The 18,806-nt window shown below is 47.9% G+C and overlaps 1 protein-coding gene across 1 annotated transcript; it reads left to right on the top strand.

The window, feature by feature from the left end:
- Nucleotides 1-8,639: 8,639 nt before the first annotated feature.
- LOC115548407 (angiomotin-like 2a) lies at nt 8,640-17,916 on the top strand. The gene is made up of 11 exons (XM_030363033.1): nt 8,640-8,859; nt 9,431-10,281; nt 11,267-11,426; nt 12,958-13,102; nt 13,224-13,313; nt 14,073-14,368; nt 14,784-14,959; nt 15,160-15,261; nt 15,401-15,603; nt 15,972-16,103; nt 16,510-17,916. The coding sequence occupies exons 2-11, from the start codon at nt 9,494-9,496 to the stop codon at nt 16,593-16,595; spliced, it is 2,178 nt and encodes a 725-aa protein (XP_030218893.1). The 5' UTR covers nt 8,640-8,859; nt 9,431-9,493; the 3' UTR covers nt 16,596-17,916.
- Nucleotides 17,917-18,806: the final 890 nt, after the last annotated feature.

The raw sequence follows: 18,806 nt of genomic DNA, 5'->3' as shown, positions 1-18,806 counted from the left end.
TTGACCATTATACTGGGCCTTTGACCGTATTTACTGGGCCTGTTCTTTTATACTGGGCCGTTGAGCAGGTACGGTCCTTCAACCTGTTTGAGCTGTTCATCTCGTCGCAGTGATGAGGGTTCACTTCCAGCATTCCACTGTTATATAAGCCTGGTGCCGTGTCACTCTCTGAGATGTTGTTATTTGAGATTCCCAGTGAAGTGGATCAGAACGCACAGCTAGCTAGGGGTGAACGCACACACACACACGCGCACGCACACACACACACACACACACACACACACACACACACACACACACACACACACACACACACACACACACACACACACACACACACACACACACACCAACACAAACGTGCGCACCTAGCTCCCAGGTCACATGCCTTTCCCCCTTTTATTTGCCAAGAAAATGTCATTCTCTTCTTTCTTTTGGTTTACTCTTTTCACTATTGGTGATTACTGCTCTCTCTCCCTCTCTCTAGCGCTCTCCTACTCTCTCTCTCCCCCCCCTTTAAGTGTTTGTAATGCTTGGCATGCAAACTATTTAGCATGCTTAGGAATAAAAGCAGGACCAAAGGACTAGCCCTCAGAGAAACTAAGAAAAATGTTTTTTTTTCTCTGCTTCACCCCACACATCATTCAGCGACCACATCACCAAGACAGCAACATCCACTCCCCTGCACATAGTCCCGAGTCTAGACGTCTTCGGCCATTTACGTTCTTTTGCATTTGACACTTCATAAAACAGCCCAAAAAAGACATTGTTTTGGTCCCATGCACCCATTGTTTTGCCATGTTTTCATGGACAAATCTCTAGATGGGAAAGGGAAAAGACAAGAAGGAGAAAAATAGATCTCTCTCTCTCTCTCTCTCTCTCTCTCTCTCTCTCTCTCTCTCTCTCTCTCTCTCTCTCTCTCTCTCTCTCTCTCTCTCTCTCTCTCTCTCTCTCTCTCTCTCTCTCTCTCTCTCTCTCTCTCTCTCTCTCTCTCTCTCTCTCTCTCTCTCTCTCTCTCTCTCTCTCCCTCTCCATATCCCCCCCTTAGGAGGCCAGATAATGATATACTGGAAGGGGCAGATTGCAGGGTTTGCCATGGGTCTGGAAGTGTAAACACAGCACAAAATATTCTACTCGGGACATTCCAGAAAAGTCCTTCACACAGGATTCTTGGAAGTGCTCCTCTGGTGTTTGCATTCTTCCCCTGTGGAACAGTGGTGCTATTAGCAGTGCTAACAGCGATACTAACAGTGGTGCTATTTGCAGTGCTGAACAAGTTGTTAACGGCAGTGATATGAAGCAGTGCTAATTGCGGCGCTGACAGGAGTGCTAACAGTGATGCTAACCGTGTTACTACAGCAGTTCTATCACCAATGCTAATGCTAGTTAACGGCAATGCTAACAGGGATGCAAACAGCAATAATAACAGATGTACTAACATGCGCATTAGGAGTATTAACAGTGTTGCTAACTGTGGTTCTAACAGGGTTGCTACCTGTGTGGCTAACATAATTTCTGTTAGCCACATGCTAACAACAATGCCAAGTGCTAACAACAATGCTAACAGCAGTGCTAACATGAGCACTGACAGTAGTTCAAACAGTGGTGTTTACTTCTCGTTCTCAAGATATAAATTCCACTGGTTCACTGACATCTTACTTTAAGGTTTGATGTTCAACAGCTTTTTTATCTTTTGCATAGTTTTATAATATTTTATCGTCAATTATCTGTTGAGGTTCTTTTGAAACATCAAACATGTTTCATGTTCAAAGTACATTGAATATCTAGGCTATTGTAGAAAATAATGATTCAACACAAGCCAATGTAAGAAAGGTGCAAAATTGTTTAGTTCTTCCAGTAACCGTAATAATGTTTCAAAACATTTCCTAAACCTAAACATAACATTATTTATAAAACATATTAATGTTGCTGACAGGTCATTGGATTAACTGCAAGCCATCACAACATTCAATGCACCTCACTTATTATATATTACTCAAGATATAAATCAACAATCAAGATAACATATCTAACATATTGTGTTTACAGTTTAATAGATTGATAACACATGCACTGCATTCCACAGCCTAACTTGTTTTAGTACAACCCCTAGGGTGAAACAAATCTAGCATTGTGTTTGAAGGGAACCTTGTTCAAATCTATGAATAACGATTCATCAAAACGTTATGATTAAATCAAATTCAGTTTCTTTTTTTTATGTTTGGAATATGTGGACTTAATAAGGGTAACATACACGGCTGGTCAACTGACTTCTTAGCCGAGGGCAGTTATCTGGTTCAAAGAACAACATGACTAAATTAACTTCTTCTTTTAACCAAATTCTTCTTTAATTTGCCCTTTCAGCATTATAGGTCATCTAGAATTATTTTCGTCTGAAAATAGACGCCGTAAAAATAGGCAGTCTGTGTTAAACAACACAATGAGCAGCTTTTAGTCCATGTTGGACACAACGAGCTCTTTGTGTCTCAGCAGACACGTCAGAACCTTGAGTTAGGGTCATTAACATATCTCCCAGCTGAATCATCTTGTCCTGGTACTACCACCAAAGTTGGTAGTCCTCTGTCAGAGATGGTGGGTTCTCACAGTTGAAATTGTTTTGAATTGTAAAGAGTAAAAGAAAATCATATACTTATTGGGATATTATATAAATATAGATTTGAAATTACGCATAATATTAAGATTATAGCTAGAGGTATGATATTTTGAGGGATATGACAAGACATAAGCAGTATAATAGTCTGCTAGATTAACATTTTGAATAGTCAAACTAACGGATGAAAGGTAATTTGCAAAACATTGTCGCCACAAAAAAAATAGGAAAATAAAGTGCGTTAATGGTTTAGTTCACATTTCACAACCACAGTTCACAACAATTCAATGGTACAACATTGATCTGATCAATTGATCACGTTGATCACATCGATCAATTGCACGTCAAGGCAGGCATGCAAATGAGGTTTGCATCAATCCAGTTTGATGACCGTTTAACGTGACAGGACCCTACTGCCAGGTAACCTCAGCTGTTAAAATGTGCAATCTGAAAAGCGTTTCAATGAGCTCATGCCTTAGATCTACCGAGAGCCAAACCGAAACCAACCAGGCCATATATCAGCCATCTGAATAAAACAGGAAGGCCTGCTCATACCCCCTGACCCCTCAACTCAATACCTACCTACAGCCCAGTGCCAGCACACATTCCTCACCACCGCTGAAAGTGTGGAAAGTCCCTAAACCTAACCCTAACCCCAGTAGCTTTTCAGAACTGATGATCTGACACAGAGCTCTCTCTCTCTCTCTCTCTCGCTCTCGCTCTCGCTCTCGCTCTCGCTCTCGCTCTCTCTCTTTCTCTCGCTCTTGCTCATTCTCTCTCTTGCTCACTCTATCTCTCTTCCTCCTCTCTCTCTCTCTCTCTCTCTCTCTCTCTCTCTCTCTCTCTCTCTCTCTCTCTCCCCCTCTCTTTTCTGTCTCGCCCGCCCACTCTCTCACCCCCGCTCTCTCTTTTTCCATCACGCCGGCGGCCAAACAGGCATCAGATCACATGTTATGTGCGGGCTCAGCAGCGGAGGACGTAGATATTTGCTGGGGACACGCATGCCGGGGCCACAGAGAGAATGATCGGCACGCGGCTGACCTCCCAGGCGGGCAGAGGAGAGTGGTGTGGCCCTGGCGGGAGGGGGGGTCCAGGGGCTGTTTTAGGACAGGGTCCGCTGTGGTCCGCTGCTGTGTCATCTGTCTGCGGCGGCGGCGGCGGCGGCGTGTGTGGTGGTGTCTCTGAGGTGCAGCAGACGTCTGCAGCGATGTTCTCACACCTCATAAGGACAGCGCGGGCTGAGGCCTTGGGGTTGTTGAGGAATGCATCGGGGCCCCCCCTTGGGTGCGGGGCCACTGATTTTAGTTGCAGTTTCACCCCTCACGACTGGGAGGAGGGAGAAGGCGCGAGGGCAGGGGGGTTTAGACCAGGATCCCGAAACAAGTGGTTTCTATTCTGAGGTGCCGGATGAATACAAGTCGTTAGTGCGCACAACACACACGCGCGCTCACACGCATACTGTGGGTCCAACTTGGGAGCATTACGTGATGCACGAGACCGCCCTCTGTCTAGCCTGCTGCCCTATGGAATACCGGGGACACTCGGCCTTCCCAGATCAATTTACGATTTATGTGTCGGGAATATTTTTTAGAAAGAGAGATGGGAATCCATGAGAGTGGATGGGACTCCTGTGTATAATTAACCGTTTGGAGCATGTCAAACTACAACCGACAGTGAACAGAGGTGCAATTCTTGGCAGGAGGAGTATTTCTAAAAGCACTAGTATTTCCAGAAAAAGATAAAGACTAGAGAAAGATAAAGAACAGAGACTTCCATATGAGCTACATTCTGTCCCTCCGCACCGAGGAATGTCATACAAGTGATTAGTATTTGTGGGTTTTTCCACACAGATTCACCAATTTTCAATTGATAAGGAATTAATAGTTAGTGATGATGAACTCAATAACATGGAGCCATTCCTAAGTGTTTTTTTAAGTGCCCTTGTGTCTACTGCCTCCTACATTTGGCACCCACTGACTGTCACCCTGGATAGTACACAAGGAGACAATATCCAGTATCATGATGGGTTTGCAAAAATGTGGTTTGGCCAGTTAGGTGGTATGGGGGACAGGATGTCTGCCTCAAATTTACCCAGTTATATACGGTTACTATGAATTTCCTTCTTAAGATACTTTTGAGAATCTGGCACCTCTAACTCCATTAGAAAGGTGTGTTCTTAGTCACTTCCCGACATCTGACTCCTGTGAACCAGAGTTCCTAAGCAGCAGCAGCAGGACCAGCTCCGACACGCTGGGAGAAGGTTGCTCAACAAAATTAAATGCCAAGGCGCCATCTTGTTTTTTGCATTCGCAACACATGCCTGAAATAAATCAGGTGTGCCTGGCCATGTCTATTGACTGTACTTGGGAAAACATCAGCTCGATATTCCCTGGGAACACGGCATTCAAACCCCTCAAATCGCCCGGAACAGTATCCGAGCGGTTTCAGGGAATATGAACAGGATGTAGATGCTTTGTTCAGGGGGGCGGTGGGTGGGGTCCGCGCTGCCTCTAAGAACAGGAAGTCATCTCGACAAGCACACAGTGCCCATTATCCCTTCTCATTCTCGTGTTGGGAAGCTATTGTGTCTGCGTGAATGAGGAAGACATTGGTAGATGTGAGAGTCAGTCAGAGGAATCCATCCCACACCTTCAGAGTCCTATCCTGTTGCATTCCTCCAACGATCCCGGCCTATCGCATGACCCTGCCTTCCATTCTGTCTCATTCTTTCCCACACCATCTCAACTCGTCAGCCTTGTTGTGTCTGAACAACCCGCTTACTCACATCCACATGGATTCTCGCTTGTTTACGGGATATTATATGTGATGCCGCTCAGCCCAGACTCATTTATCCAACATGGTCAACGTGATTTAAACTATACACGATGATTTCGTTCACTTCTTTCTTTTATAGATCTTGCTTAAAGGCAATGCATGGCCAAGGAAAGGAACAGCCTCAAAGTTTGACTTATTAATATTATATTACAAAAGTTACAAATAGATTTATTTGTAACTTATCATCCAGTTTTGGTAGTTTAAAGGTAGTGGAGACATTAAATTATTATTTGTATCAACATTTGTATTATTATATTTGTTATTATTTGTATGGATAGTTGTTATTTATTATCATAAAAGTCCTTTAAATATCAGCCTTACATTCCTTTGGTGTTAACAGGAAAAGTTATACAATGATGGGACAGTTGCCAAAACTAAGTGCTTTCCACCCACACATGCAAACTTTATGTGTGGACTGACTCATTGACACACACACACACACACACACAGACATACACACACACACACACACACACACACACACACACACACACACACACACACACACACACACACACACACACACACACACACACACACACACACACACACACACACACACACACACACACACACACCATACTAGAGGGTGTAGAGGAAGTATTGAGTTGGTGCTAATGACAAAGTGGGACAAAGTCGAAGGGGAAACACTAACTACTCCTACTGCGTTGTTAGCACTGCCTGCCCAACTATCACATCACTTACCAAAGAACATCAAGCCCGGCCTCCTAAAACGCCTCCCCGGAATGCTTGTTTATTTGTTTGCATGGTTGTGTGGTTGTGTGTGTTTGTGTGTGTGTGTGTGTGTTTGTGTGTGTGTACATGCGTGCGTGCGTGCATATGTGCATGTGCCTCTCCGTCTGTATGCGTCTGTGTGTGTTAGGTGTGTGTGTGTGAGTGTATGTCTGTGTGTGTGTGCACTTGTGCATGTGTGCGTGTGTGTGCGTGGACGTGTGTGCGCTTGTGCACGTCTGAGTGTGTGTCCGTGTGTGTGCGCTTGTGCATGTGTGCGTGTGTGTGTGTGTGTGTGCGTGCATGTGTGTGCACTTATGCATGTCTGAGTGTGTGTCCGTGTGTGTGTGAGTTGTTGCATGTGTGCTTGTGTGTGTGCGCGCGTGCGTGTGTCCATTTGATAAAGAAGGGCATGGCGCGGAGAGGGGCGATGGAGGCCCCTGACCAGGCCAGGGTGCGCTTTATGGATGGTGTTGTTCTAATGGGCCGACTGGCCTCAGGCAGGGAGGACATGCAGACATCTGTGTGCTTCAATCAATCGCAGTGGCTGGGGTTTGATTGCATCATGCAAAATTGTTGTTTGTCTGTTCCAGTCAGATGTTTGGGAGTTATTCTTGCGTTTGTTTTTCATCCACTTTACTGGGTAAATGGTCGGACATTTCTGAAGAATAGATGTAGGCCGATTACTCACTACATGGTATTCTATTAGTAAACTATTTCCACTCCTCCTTCGCTCCTTCCTCTCTCTCTCTCTCTCTCTCTCTCTCTCTCTCTCTCTCTCTCTCTCTCTCTCTCTCTCTCTCTCTCTCTATCCCTCTGTGTGTCTCTCTCTCTCTCTCTCTCTCTCTCTCTCTCTCTCTCTCTCTCTCTCTCTCTCTCTCTCTCTCTCGCTCTCTCTCTCTCTCTCTCTCTCTCTCTGTCTCTCTGTCTCTCTCTCTGTCTCTCTGTCTCTCTCTCTCTCTCTCTCTGTCCCTCTGTGTGTCTCTCTCTCTCTCTCTCTCTCTCTCTCTCTCTCTCTCTCTCTCTCTCTCTCTCTCTCTCTCTCTCTCTCACTCTCTCTCTCACTCTCTCTCTCTTTCTCTCTCTCTCTCTCTCTCTCTCTCTCTCTCTCTCTCTCTCTCTCTCTCTCTCTCTCTCTCTCTCTCTCTCTCTCTCTCTCTCTCTCTCTCTCTGTCTCTTCCTCCCTTCCCTCTTCTCACTCTATTTCTACATTCCAACTACGCCATAAGGATATTATCCTCACTTCCCGGCTATTAAACAAGCACGGACTGAAATCCACATTCATCACCTCCAGCTCTCGTTGCTGCTATGCGATTCAAAACACAAGTCACTTTCTCGGGCTTGCTTCACACACATGTTCACACTTACACACAAGTATCTCTTGACATTTATCTTTTCCCCATTTTTGTTTCGACAACTCAGTGGATTGAATCACGCTGGGATTCACATGTGCTCCGTCCATCGATTTAGCGACTCCTGCCAGGCATGTAACCTTGCTTCAGGCCGTAAGAAGAGTAGCCCTGCATGTTGTGCACGCATGGAATTTAGAATCCGCAAATCAGCAGGTGCCTGCGCCGTGGGTAATGGGGTGAGCAGGGTACAAAGAGCAGCTATGCTGCCACTGATTGGGAAGACACGGGCCTGGGATACCAGAGGACAGCTGCAGGAGAGAGTCTCAAACACACTCATTTGCGCGCACACACACACACACACACACACACACACACACACACACACGCACACACACACACACACACCAAACACACACACACACACACACACACACACACACACACACACACACACACACACACACACACACACACACACACACACGTGCACAAACTCATAGGCACACTCACTCATGCGCACATACACACACATTCATGAACACACAAACACACACCAATGAATACACTCATACACACGTACATTCATGAACTCAGACACACTAACACCCCCCCCCCACTCACATACACACACACACACACACACGGACCCAATCAAACACACACATGCACACCAACACACACACACACACACACACACACACACACACACACACACACACACACACACACACACACACACACACACTCATGAACCCAATCACAAACACACACACACACACACACACACACACACACACACACACACACACACACACACACACACACACACACACACACACACACACACACACACTCTTTCAAAACACCTAAAGAGTAAAGAAATAAATAGCTAAGGAACATGTTGCTTTTTATTCAAGCACCAATGTTTGGCAGTCATTGCATTATTGCATTATTTGAGTATGCCTGGATACATATCCACCCATAGTCATGGTAATAAATGAACATTTGCAGTCCATTCCGCCTCCTCCCCCTCCCATTGGAACCGTGCGGTTTTACGCTTTTGATCGTCGAGGGACCTCGCGCTTCGCATTCCTCGCATTCCGCTCTCCCTCCCTCCCTCCTCGGTTACTTATTATCGCCGCTCTCTACGCAACCATTTCAGAGTAGACCAGGGCAGCCAGCACGGAGACACAAGCCGCGCGTCCGACTCGGCGACACGGAGGATGTACACTAGTTGAGGTCCGCGGAAACCCTTTTGGAAATAGTGGACTATTAAAAAGAAGTGTTTCGAGTCCCCAAACTTTTCGTCCAGGATGAAAGCGTGAGCTGGTGAGTCGGTCCTGGTGGTTTTTATGTTCAACTGAAGCATATAGATGATTAGGTTATTATTTTCACAATGTGATGTATCAACGGGTAATGAGTGACGACACTTGGCTCTTTAGAGGATTTGGTGAAGGAGTTTTATTCTGTAGGGTTTTCTGCCGTTTTGCTCCCCCGTGAGATAGAAACGTACTTTGACATGCGGTGGGACATCTCTCCACAACATCTGAATGTCGCTGTTTAGTAAAGTTAGGCTTTACGGATTGAATAGCCATTACAGAACCTCAATATTGCTACATAAGCTACAATCAGCTTGATTTCCATAATATCCGTCATCCAATGTCTGATTTATATTATTTTATCAATGTTTGGGCTATTTATCCAATACAACATTAAAAATATAAAGCCCATTCACCTTGCTGAACAAATTGCCTAATTTCATTTTGTGATAGCCTGCTAGAGCTTCAATTACAGCTTTTTAACTAAAGACCGTCTACAATCATACATTTGTGTATTATTAAATGAATATGAACTTGTTCTTAACTTATATCATCTACTCCCACCTTCCATTATGTGGCAGGTTCACAGCTGCTTCCAGAACACCACCAGACAGACCCACCCCTCCACACACCCTCAGCCCATCATGACGTCCACAGAGGAGCCGTCCGGCACGGTCCTCCACCGGCTGATCCAGGAGCAGCTCCGCTACGGCAACCCCACAGACACACGCACCTTACTGGCCATCCAGCAGCAGGCTCTGCGCGGAGGCAGCGGCGGCGGCGGCGGCGGCGGAAGCGCGCCCGGCAGCCGGCCCAGCAGCGGAGGGGACGCGGCCCGGAGCCCGCGCTCCTCCCTGGAGAGCCTGACCCAGGAGGACGGCGGCGGCGGCGGCGGCGGCGGCGGCCAGTACCCCCAGCTCTCCGCCCGGCAGGAGCCCCAGGGCCAGGAGCACCAGGGGGACTACCCGCACTCGGAGAGCAGCTACACGCTGTACCAGCTGCACGGCGAGGAGCTGCCCACCTACGAGCAGGCCAAGGCCCAGTCCCAGTACCTGGCCGCGCACCACTGGGCCCCGGCCGCCCAGCTGGCGGTGGCGGGCCCCCTGAAGGAGCTCCACGAGGGGGCCTACCTGCGCGAGGGGGACTTCCACGCCGAGGTGGACCCGGCGGAGCTGAAGAGGGGCCACGCGCGGTCGCTGAGCGAGCGCCGCATGCAGATGAACCTGGAGAGGAGCCACGCCGAGGCCAAGGCGGACGCCATGAAGAGCTCCTCCCACAGCTACCCGGAGCTGTTCTACTACCACCAGCCCCAGGCACCCCCCCAGCCGGGCTCCGGGCCCGGCCAGGACCAGCGCAGCCCGCCCCCAGAGTACTGTGCCCCCCCGCAACAGCCCCAAGGATTTGTACCCCTGGAGCAAGAGCCCATGCACAGGTACACGGAGGACGCAGTGTGGTTGCGTGTTATTTTTTTTCTTTCTTCTCACCCACCGTGAATGGGGTGGGTGGATCGCGTCATCTCCGGCGTTTTCCGTTGAATTTCTTTTCAATTTAGGGCGTCTGCTGGTGATTGTCTCCTCGAGAGGGTTATTGTGTCTGGTAGCGTGTAAACACGCCGTTGGTTACCGCTCCTCCTCTGATTCACACCCGGGCCTCCCAATTCCCCCCGGGCTCAAATATCTCCTCCGTGGGGGAACGGTTGTAGCATACCTGAGCTCCGCCGCAGGAACACGGTGTAGGAGGTTTAGGCCCAACATGGACACTGTCGTCAGGACGCCCAGCATAGAGTTTTGTTGCCTACAGGGATGGCTTACTGCTGGAGGAATATTGAGAATTGTATCTCCCCGGCAAGCAAACTCTTAATGGGGGGCAAGAGGTTTTGTGTGTGTGTGTGTGTGTGTGTGTGTGTGTGTGTGTGTGTGTGTGTGTGTGTGTGTGTGTGTGTGTGTGTGTGTGTGTGTGTGTGTGTGTGTGTGTGTGTGTGTGTGTGTGTGTGTGTGTGTGTGTGGGGGGGGGGGGGGTCCCTCCTCCTCCTCAAGGTGTTGACATTCTTCGGCCAGAGGAGTCGGCTCGTCTGCTTGCGGACGGTCTAAAATAGGGGATGGCGGGGTGTTCATGTGATATTTCAGATGCCTCGCTCCAATGCATTCCTTTCTCACATCCATGCTACTCAGTATAGCAAGCCAGTGGAGGGAGGGGGGCCCGGTTGGTGTTTATGATTAATGTAGGCAGATATAACTGCTGTTGTTAATGCCTTTCTATTTCCTCCCTCTTGGGTGACGTGAGGAATCCGATAGGCTAGTCTTTGACCACATGTCATTTCATACGTAAATTTATTTGAGATGCAAAACTAAATATATCGTACATATGTCGCCACCTACTTATGCTAACTGCTCCTGCATCAATTTGTCTTAATGTAGGTATGGCCAGAACTGTCCGCAGAGCGATATGCTGTGCTACAACACACTGCCCCCTGCTGGCCTGGAGGAGCCCAGCCAGGTAGAGCTGCTGCTGATGGAGAACGATAGGCTGAGGCAGGAGCTGGAGAGCCACCGGGAGAAGTCCGGCCGCATCCACAAGGTAAGAGACAACATGGCCGCCAATGGGGACAAATCTCAAAGTCGAAATTATTTTGGAAATATTGTTTACGGTGTACGACCCAACCAAGGGATGTCATCTTTTTATTTTGTATCAACAAGAACATTCGTCACAACCCGCGTTGATATTTTCCTGTAAACGTTAACACGTTGGACTTTTTAATGACAGTAAAAGTCGCCCACAACAGGCTTAGGGAGGGTAAAAAAACAAACACTTTCCAGTTGAATCACACCGGTTGCAGTGTTGTCACACCAAACAACGTGACCTCACTCCCTGTATTTACACCTCGAACCCAAGGCATGCTGCAGCATACCGCTCGCTAGCCATTGTCACCTGTCTAGGAGGAAACTGGAGCCTAGCAAACAGTTGTCAGCCAGACATCTGACCCCAGGCACACTCCCTCATCTGCCCTAGAGAAATGCACTCAACAGCTGCTCACTTCCCCCCCTCAAGACACACAATCCCCTCTCTTGTACAACCAGGACTCAGAGAAAGTGTGTTTTCTACATTCATGCCATTTTTGTTTTGGTATTTTTGAGAGCTTCTTGGGAGGGAGAGAAAGCACGGGCCTTTCATACACTTCCCTCGTTTATATATTAATTGTTTTACATTACCTCATTCAAATTCCTGGGAGTCAGATTCTTCTTCTAATGTAACACACCCACACACACACATACACACACACTCACACACTCTCACTCCGATTGTTCTCATTGTTCGCTCAGCCAACAAAACGGCCAAGCCCTCTCAATCGTTCACGATCACAACAAAGCCCGGCTCGCTGGGCTCGGTTCAGCACACCACAACACTTGACATGGACTGCAACCCGAGTCCCAATACGCTTACATCACCCAAAAAACCTGTGCCTTGACTCAGCCCTTAAGAATGATAATTGCCACAGTTGGAAAGTTTTTCTTCCCTCTCTCTCTGCCTCTGCCGGGGCCACAGCCCTGGGTAAACATGCCAGTGTGACTGCCGTAATGGTGGGCGTCGCCGGAGCTGTTTCCACAAACCCAGGCACAGGCATGCACACCTTTTCCCGCACTGGCAGCCTTCCCGAAAAAGAGCAAGAGCGGCCTTTGTGTGTTTATGTGTGTGTGTTTGTGTGTGTGTGTGTGTGTGTGTGTGGGTGTGTGTGTGCACGCCCGCACCTGGAACTAGGCCTGTTGCCCCAAAGGAATGCAGATACAGATCAGAGCTGGCAAGGAGTGGTGCGGACTGAAAATATATGCTTGTTTTCATGGGTGTTGGTCTAACATTCATGCTAAACATGCCAGTGTTAATCCTTTAGAAGGAAAGGGGAAAAAATTACATAAAACCCGTTAATACATCCGTCAATCAACTTTCACACTAAATTCTTTATTCATCAAATTAATTTTGTAATGAGGTAATTCACGTGAAATGGGAAAAACTGCAGAATACAATGATGTACGTTCTTCAGTTGAATTTGAAGTCTCTCAGCCACCAGATCCATATATTATGTATCCTTCATTTCTCTCATGTCCCCCTCCAGTTGGAGCAGGAGATCCAGCGTATATCGGAGGCCTACGAGACCCTGATCCAGGGCAGCGGCAAGCGGGAGACCCTGGAGCAGACCCTCAGGAAGAGGCTGGTGGCCGAGATCCGCAGGCTGCAGGACTTCAACCGGGACCTGAGAGGTGAGCGCCCACACAAGCGCCCTGACGCTAGAAAGGAGACGCTCAATCGCAAGTGGTATTTTAAGGATTATAAAAAAAATGACTAACGGTATTCCGGTGGAATCTCTTTTTTCATTTCCAGAAAACTTGGAGAATGCTCGAACGCACGTCGCAAAGGAAGTGGAGGCCGCCGACCACAACCAGCACATCATGGCCAAACTCCTCGAGCAGAGTGAGTTTATCTGTCGTCCCGTCCGGTTTGATTCCTCTCTCTCTCTCCGTCTCTTGCTGGATATTCTCTCCCTGCTCCTCCTTCATGATATACATTCACGATATGGATTCAGTTGTTGGAAGGCAACATGGGTGGGGGAATGGGGGGTAGGGGAATGGGGGGTGGGCATTAGGCACATCCCGCATGAAGGAATTTTTCAATTGCGTCAACTTCTCGGCTTACTTGGTAAGTAGCCTTAATGGAGAGAGAGAGAAATTGCAAATCATAATGGAAAAAAAAGTGCAGTGGAACCAAAATCCTGGAAAAAGTAGTTCTAAATCAGTGGTTGTTGGTGTGGCCATTTTGAACAATGTGCTCGTGCTGTTATGTGGGTCAAAGGGATGCACCCGCCACGACCTCCCCTGAGCACCCTTCCTCTTCCCCTTCCCTTCCCCGTCCTCTCTCCGTAATCCACTAGCGCTCGGGTCCATAGCTGCATCCGAGCGGCCCCAGGAGAAGCAGCTTGTTTGCGCAACCTCAATGGGAGGAAGTGGGAGTGATGCATGTGGCCCACTTTCTCTATAACAGGAAATGCTTCAGATGCTCAACAATTGGATCCCAGTGTTTCCCCGGTCCGAACCTCCCTTCGCCCTTCTCGGCTTTCCCTCTCCTCCGACTCGGGATCTCGACAGGGTTATCTAAACACTGCGTTCACGACGACGTAAACACGTGCTGAATAATGACCCTAACCCCTTCCTCCTCTTCCTCTCCCCCCTCCAGACGAAGAGCAGAACTTTGAGCGGGAGCGCGTGGAACGCGAGCTGCAGCGCCTCCGGGCGGCGGCCGAGGAGCAGAGCGTGCGCTCGGAGCAGGTGGAGCAGGCGCTGGAGGCGTCACGCGGGCGTGGCCGCCAGCTGGAGGAGGAGCTGAGGAAGAAGAGGGCGTACGTGGAGAAGGTGGAGCGCCTGCAGGGCGCCCTGGCCCAGCTGCAGGCCACCTGCGAGAAGCGGGAGAACCTGGAGATGAGGCTGAGGACGCGGCTGGAGCAGGAGCTCCGGAGCCTGAGGGCCCAGCAGGTAAACAGCTGGAACTCAACGGAGAACACGCACTGGATCACGGGTAGCCGTCGGATCATTTACACTTCGGCTCCTTGTCAGAAGAAAGAGAAACAATAGATCGGTTCTATGTTCATAGAACCAAGTGCCAAGCACCCACAATTGCTAGGTTAACCCATTCCCCGAATACCACAATGCTAGCTAGGATAAGCCGCTACACAATGATAGGTACTATTTGTGTCGAAAATGCTTTCTACAAGTGCAAGGACATGCAACATACAATAAGAGGAGTAATGCATAGGGATTAAATGCAGTGTAGAAATCTTTGTGGCATGCGGCCATGTTGAACTGTTACTTTATGAACTGACCCAGCGATTTCTCTCCGTGTTTGACCTAACCCCTGTCTCTCTCTCCCTCTCTCTCCTTCTCCCTACAGAGGCAGTCCCAGCCCCCCGGTGTGACGGTGGGATCGCTGCACGAGCGGCTGCGGGAGCGCGAGGAGCGTGTGCTGGCCCTGGAGGCCGACACGGTCCGCTGGGAGCAGAAGTACCTGGAGGAGAGCACCATGAGGCAGTTCGCCATGGAGGTGGCCGCCACCGCCGCCGCCCAGAGGTACGTCGCCCCCTCCGGCCTGAGAGAGAGTCGAACACACTGGAACACATTGGTTCTGTGTTTATGGGGAAGGGTCCTACTGGTACTGGAGGAACTTTGCGTTGCAAACCGCGCCGTCTATGCGGATCAAAACCGTACTAAACCCTAACGGACAAGCAGACCCGATTTTTTATGCTGTTCTTTTTTTTCCTATTTCACAGAGACACCACCATCATCAACCATTCTCCCTGCCACTCCTCCAACAACAGCTTCAACGAGGACCTCCCAGCCACCGACTTCCGGAACCAGGAGATGGAGAACAGGTGAATAATTCATTAGAAAACAACCGACGATTCCATATAGTGTAGTGAAGCATGACAGGGAATGCTCTCTGCTGTTAATGTTCACGCGGAAGCTGGTCAACGTTAACGTTCCTCGTCTCTCTGGATGTTCTCCCGCCAGGATCCGAGCTCTGTACGCTGAGATCCTGGAGAAAGACGCGGTGATCAAGATCTTCCGTCAACGGCTGCATCCGGACCAGGGCAGGAAGGACGGGCCGTGCCCGCGATACGGTCTCCCCAAGGGGGGCGGGTTGGGGGCACCTCTGAGACCCGCCTCCTCCACGCCTGCTATAAGCATCGCTACGTGTACGTCCAAGAGCAGAGGTAAGGGCCCTGTTTTTTCCTTTCTTTCTTTTTTCGGTTCCTTTAACCAAAGCCCCTGTTCATAATCTGACCTCCTGTAAATGATCAGACAGTTGGTTGTTGACACACACTCACTCCCTAACTCTCAAGTAAACACCCACCGACTCACTCTCTCAAGAAAACACACACACACATGTACACACGCACGCACGCACGCACACACACACACACACACACACACACTACAGGTCACACACACAATTCAACTATGTAGACATTAGTATTCACTCTGAAAGCTTTAATCCTCCCTTAATCTCACTTTTGTTAAGCAGAGGAAGTACAGAAAGAAATTCCATTCATTGATGGATATTTACTGTTTGGCCCTCCAGGTAAAAGTCTATCGGACGACCAGACCTCGTCTCCCCGGCTGTTCTCAGCACAATCTGAACCTGGTTCCTTGTCTATCCATGAGGAGGGGGTCAAACCCAAGCTGCCCCGGGCTGACAGTCAGCTCCACAGTGGTGAGTACCGTATTCTCACCCACACACAAACACAGAAATGCAAAAGGCTAATAATGGTGTGATTGAAGATTTGCCCAAGAACATAATGCAATTTCAGATTTCCACATGCTTATTTATTTTTGTTTTTAAGCTCATTGCTGGATTGTAGTCCTCATTGATTAACCCACACTGGGCCTTGGCCAGCCAATCAAATACCAGCGCTGTAGGTCAGGGTTCAGAATGTGGACCACGAGGAATGTGCACAAAATGATACAGATCTATCGACTGGGCATATAAACCACTGTAGATCACCTCAACCCCATTTGTCCTATTATTAATCATGCCATGGCTGTTAACACCGTTTGAGGAGTTACTGCTGTTTGTACAAACCTTTATCTCATTATCATTATTATTTTCTCCCCAACAGACAATGCCGTGCCAAATAAGTTGCCATTAAACCCGTTCAGGGGACTGGAAGAATTGGATTCGGAGGCGGTGGAAATCTTTATTTAAAGACTGAATGTGGACGACAAAGACAAAGACAAAGAAAGAAGACGAAGCCTACGAAACACTTCAGACACTATGTGGAGCACAAGTTGATTTCATTGATTGTTGTCGTTGTTGGGGCACAAACGGAGGTTGTTTAAGACAGCAATGGCATAATGAAAACAAGCCGAGAGGTCAATGAATGATAGAATGGATGGTTTCACATGCAGGGGACATAGCTGTGCTGTGTCTCTGGCTTTCTCTCCCCCAGCCGGGCTGCTGCAGGCATGCCGTCCGGCCACGGGGAGCTGAAATGTGAATTGTTTGAGGTACTCAAGACAGTATTGTGGATTGTAATAGGGGAAAATGTTCTCAAGAGAGTGTAGGCCAAAATATTTATATAATTGCTGCTTTTTCTAACCCCCCTCCCCCGTCCACGTTCCGCCCTCCTCTCTCAACCCAGGGAGTTTAGACGCTTCATTTTATTTAATCTGGTTTCCACATTCCCCAAATATTATCTAGAGCCACTGGCTTTCTCAGATGCGCCTTTTTTTAAGACAAGGTTATCTTTGTGGATTCACGACCCGCATTCTGTTACTCCCTAAATACATGTGACTTAAGTTCATTCCTGCCACTTTGCGGTTCAGAAAAGAGAAACAAACAAAGATGTCATAAGCTATTTAAACTCGCCAAACTCAAAACAAAGATATCAGAAACTGCGCTGCCTCGCCCGGGTCTTACGGTCTAGGCCGGCCAAATGCAGGCATAGAATATTGGAATGGTTGCGTTAAACAAGGACACAGAGGAAACAACAACTGTTTTGTTACATACCTGGTGTCTTTTCAAACTCGGAGGCGCGAGGGAGGGAGGAGGTGGTCAGCGTGGGGCTGAACCATCATCTGTTCCCCTAACTTTATTTGACTTTGTGTGTGCGTGTGTGGTTGTACGTGGTGTGTTTGTGTGCGAGCGCGTGTGTCTGAGTGTTCGATCCCTGACTCGGTGTACCTGCTGGTTCAGGCACCTTTCAGGGATTAAATCTGAAAACCATACTGTTTGGGTTTTGTTTACTGTGAGCTTTGAACTAACAAACAGGACAATTAATATCATATATTTTATACAGATATTTGTATTATTTTAGATATTATAGTGCGATGCCAAAGAGTTTATGTTTGTTTTTTAAATTATGTGCAGACAATCACGGTGATGTCAAATTGTACACCAACCCAAGCAAGTGTTGACTTCAAAACATTCAAGACATTTCTGTGAACTTAACAATAATATGAAGGTTTTAAAATGGAATTCATGCATTTCATTTCAAAAGAAATAAAATATTCTAATATATGAAAAATTCATACTTGTGCTTTGCTTTCCTTTATTTTGATCTTCTTTCCAATGATCAGTTAGAATACACACAGACTTGTGCGCAGTCTCATCCGCTTGGTTTCTTGTTGCGTCTCACTATAACCTGATACAGTTCCTCATGTCTCCAGGATTCCAAGATGGCCCCCGCTGGGGAGAGGACTCGTGGTTAATGAATGCCAGACCCACATTCTTCTGGGTTCAGATTTCTCGGGTGGCCCGCTCTCTTGTTCTCTCTCCTGGCTTCGGAGAGCATACTGGACATAGATCACATTCTCATGCTGACATGTTACCGTAGACGTGACAAAGGCAGGTTCCTCCCTGGGCTTAAAGGGCGATGCCATTTGAAATTCAAAACAACTTTACTAGCATGTGTGGCATTCTTTATTGTTTTTTTCCCATCGCCTCAGACAGTGAACCGTTGCAAAACACACGCACTTCCAAAGCATTTTCTATTGGAATTATATTTAACAAAATTAAGGTGTCGGGCTGATGGATTTCTGTTTTTGAGGTGATGTTTGATTCTGAACCTTCTCTGTATCATACATCATCCCCCCCTCTCTGTCAAACAGATAAATGCTGACACACGACAGAGAGCAACGTTCTGTGACCATTGCCAGTTTGGGCCAGTTTCACACCACTGACAATGAGACTTCAAAGTGCAGTAGTGAGGCTGACAATGACATAGAATGTGCTGGAGTAAACAGCACCAGCAGCTGACAACATCAGTAGAATACTCCCATGCCCTGGCACTCATTCCAATGCAAATATGTACATAGGTGTGTGTGTGTGTGTGTGTGTGTGTGTGTGTGTGTGTGTGTGTGTGTGTGTGTGTGTGTGTGTGTGTGTATGTGTGTGTGTGTGTGTGTGTGCATATGC

Source organism: Gadus morhua, chromosome 8 (genome assembly GCF_902167405.1).
Source record: "Gadus morhua chromosome 8, gadMor3.0, whole genome shotgun sequence".
Classification (NCBI taxonomy): Eukaryota; Metazoa; Chordata; class Actinopteri; order Gadiformes; family Gadidae; genus Gadus; species Gadus morhua.
The sequence above is the reverse complement of the archived record's forward strand: the minus strand, read 5'-3'. Positions and strand labels throughout refer to the sequence as shown.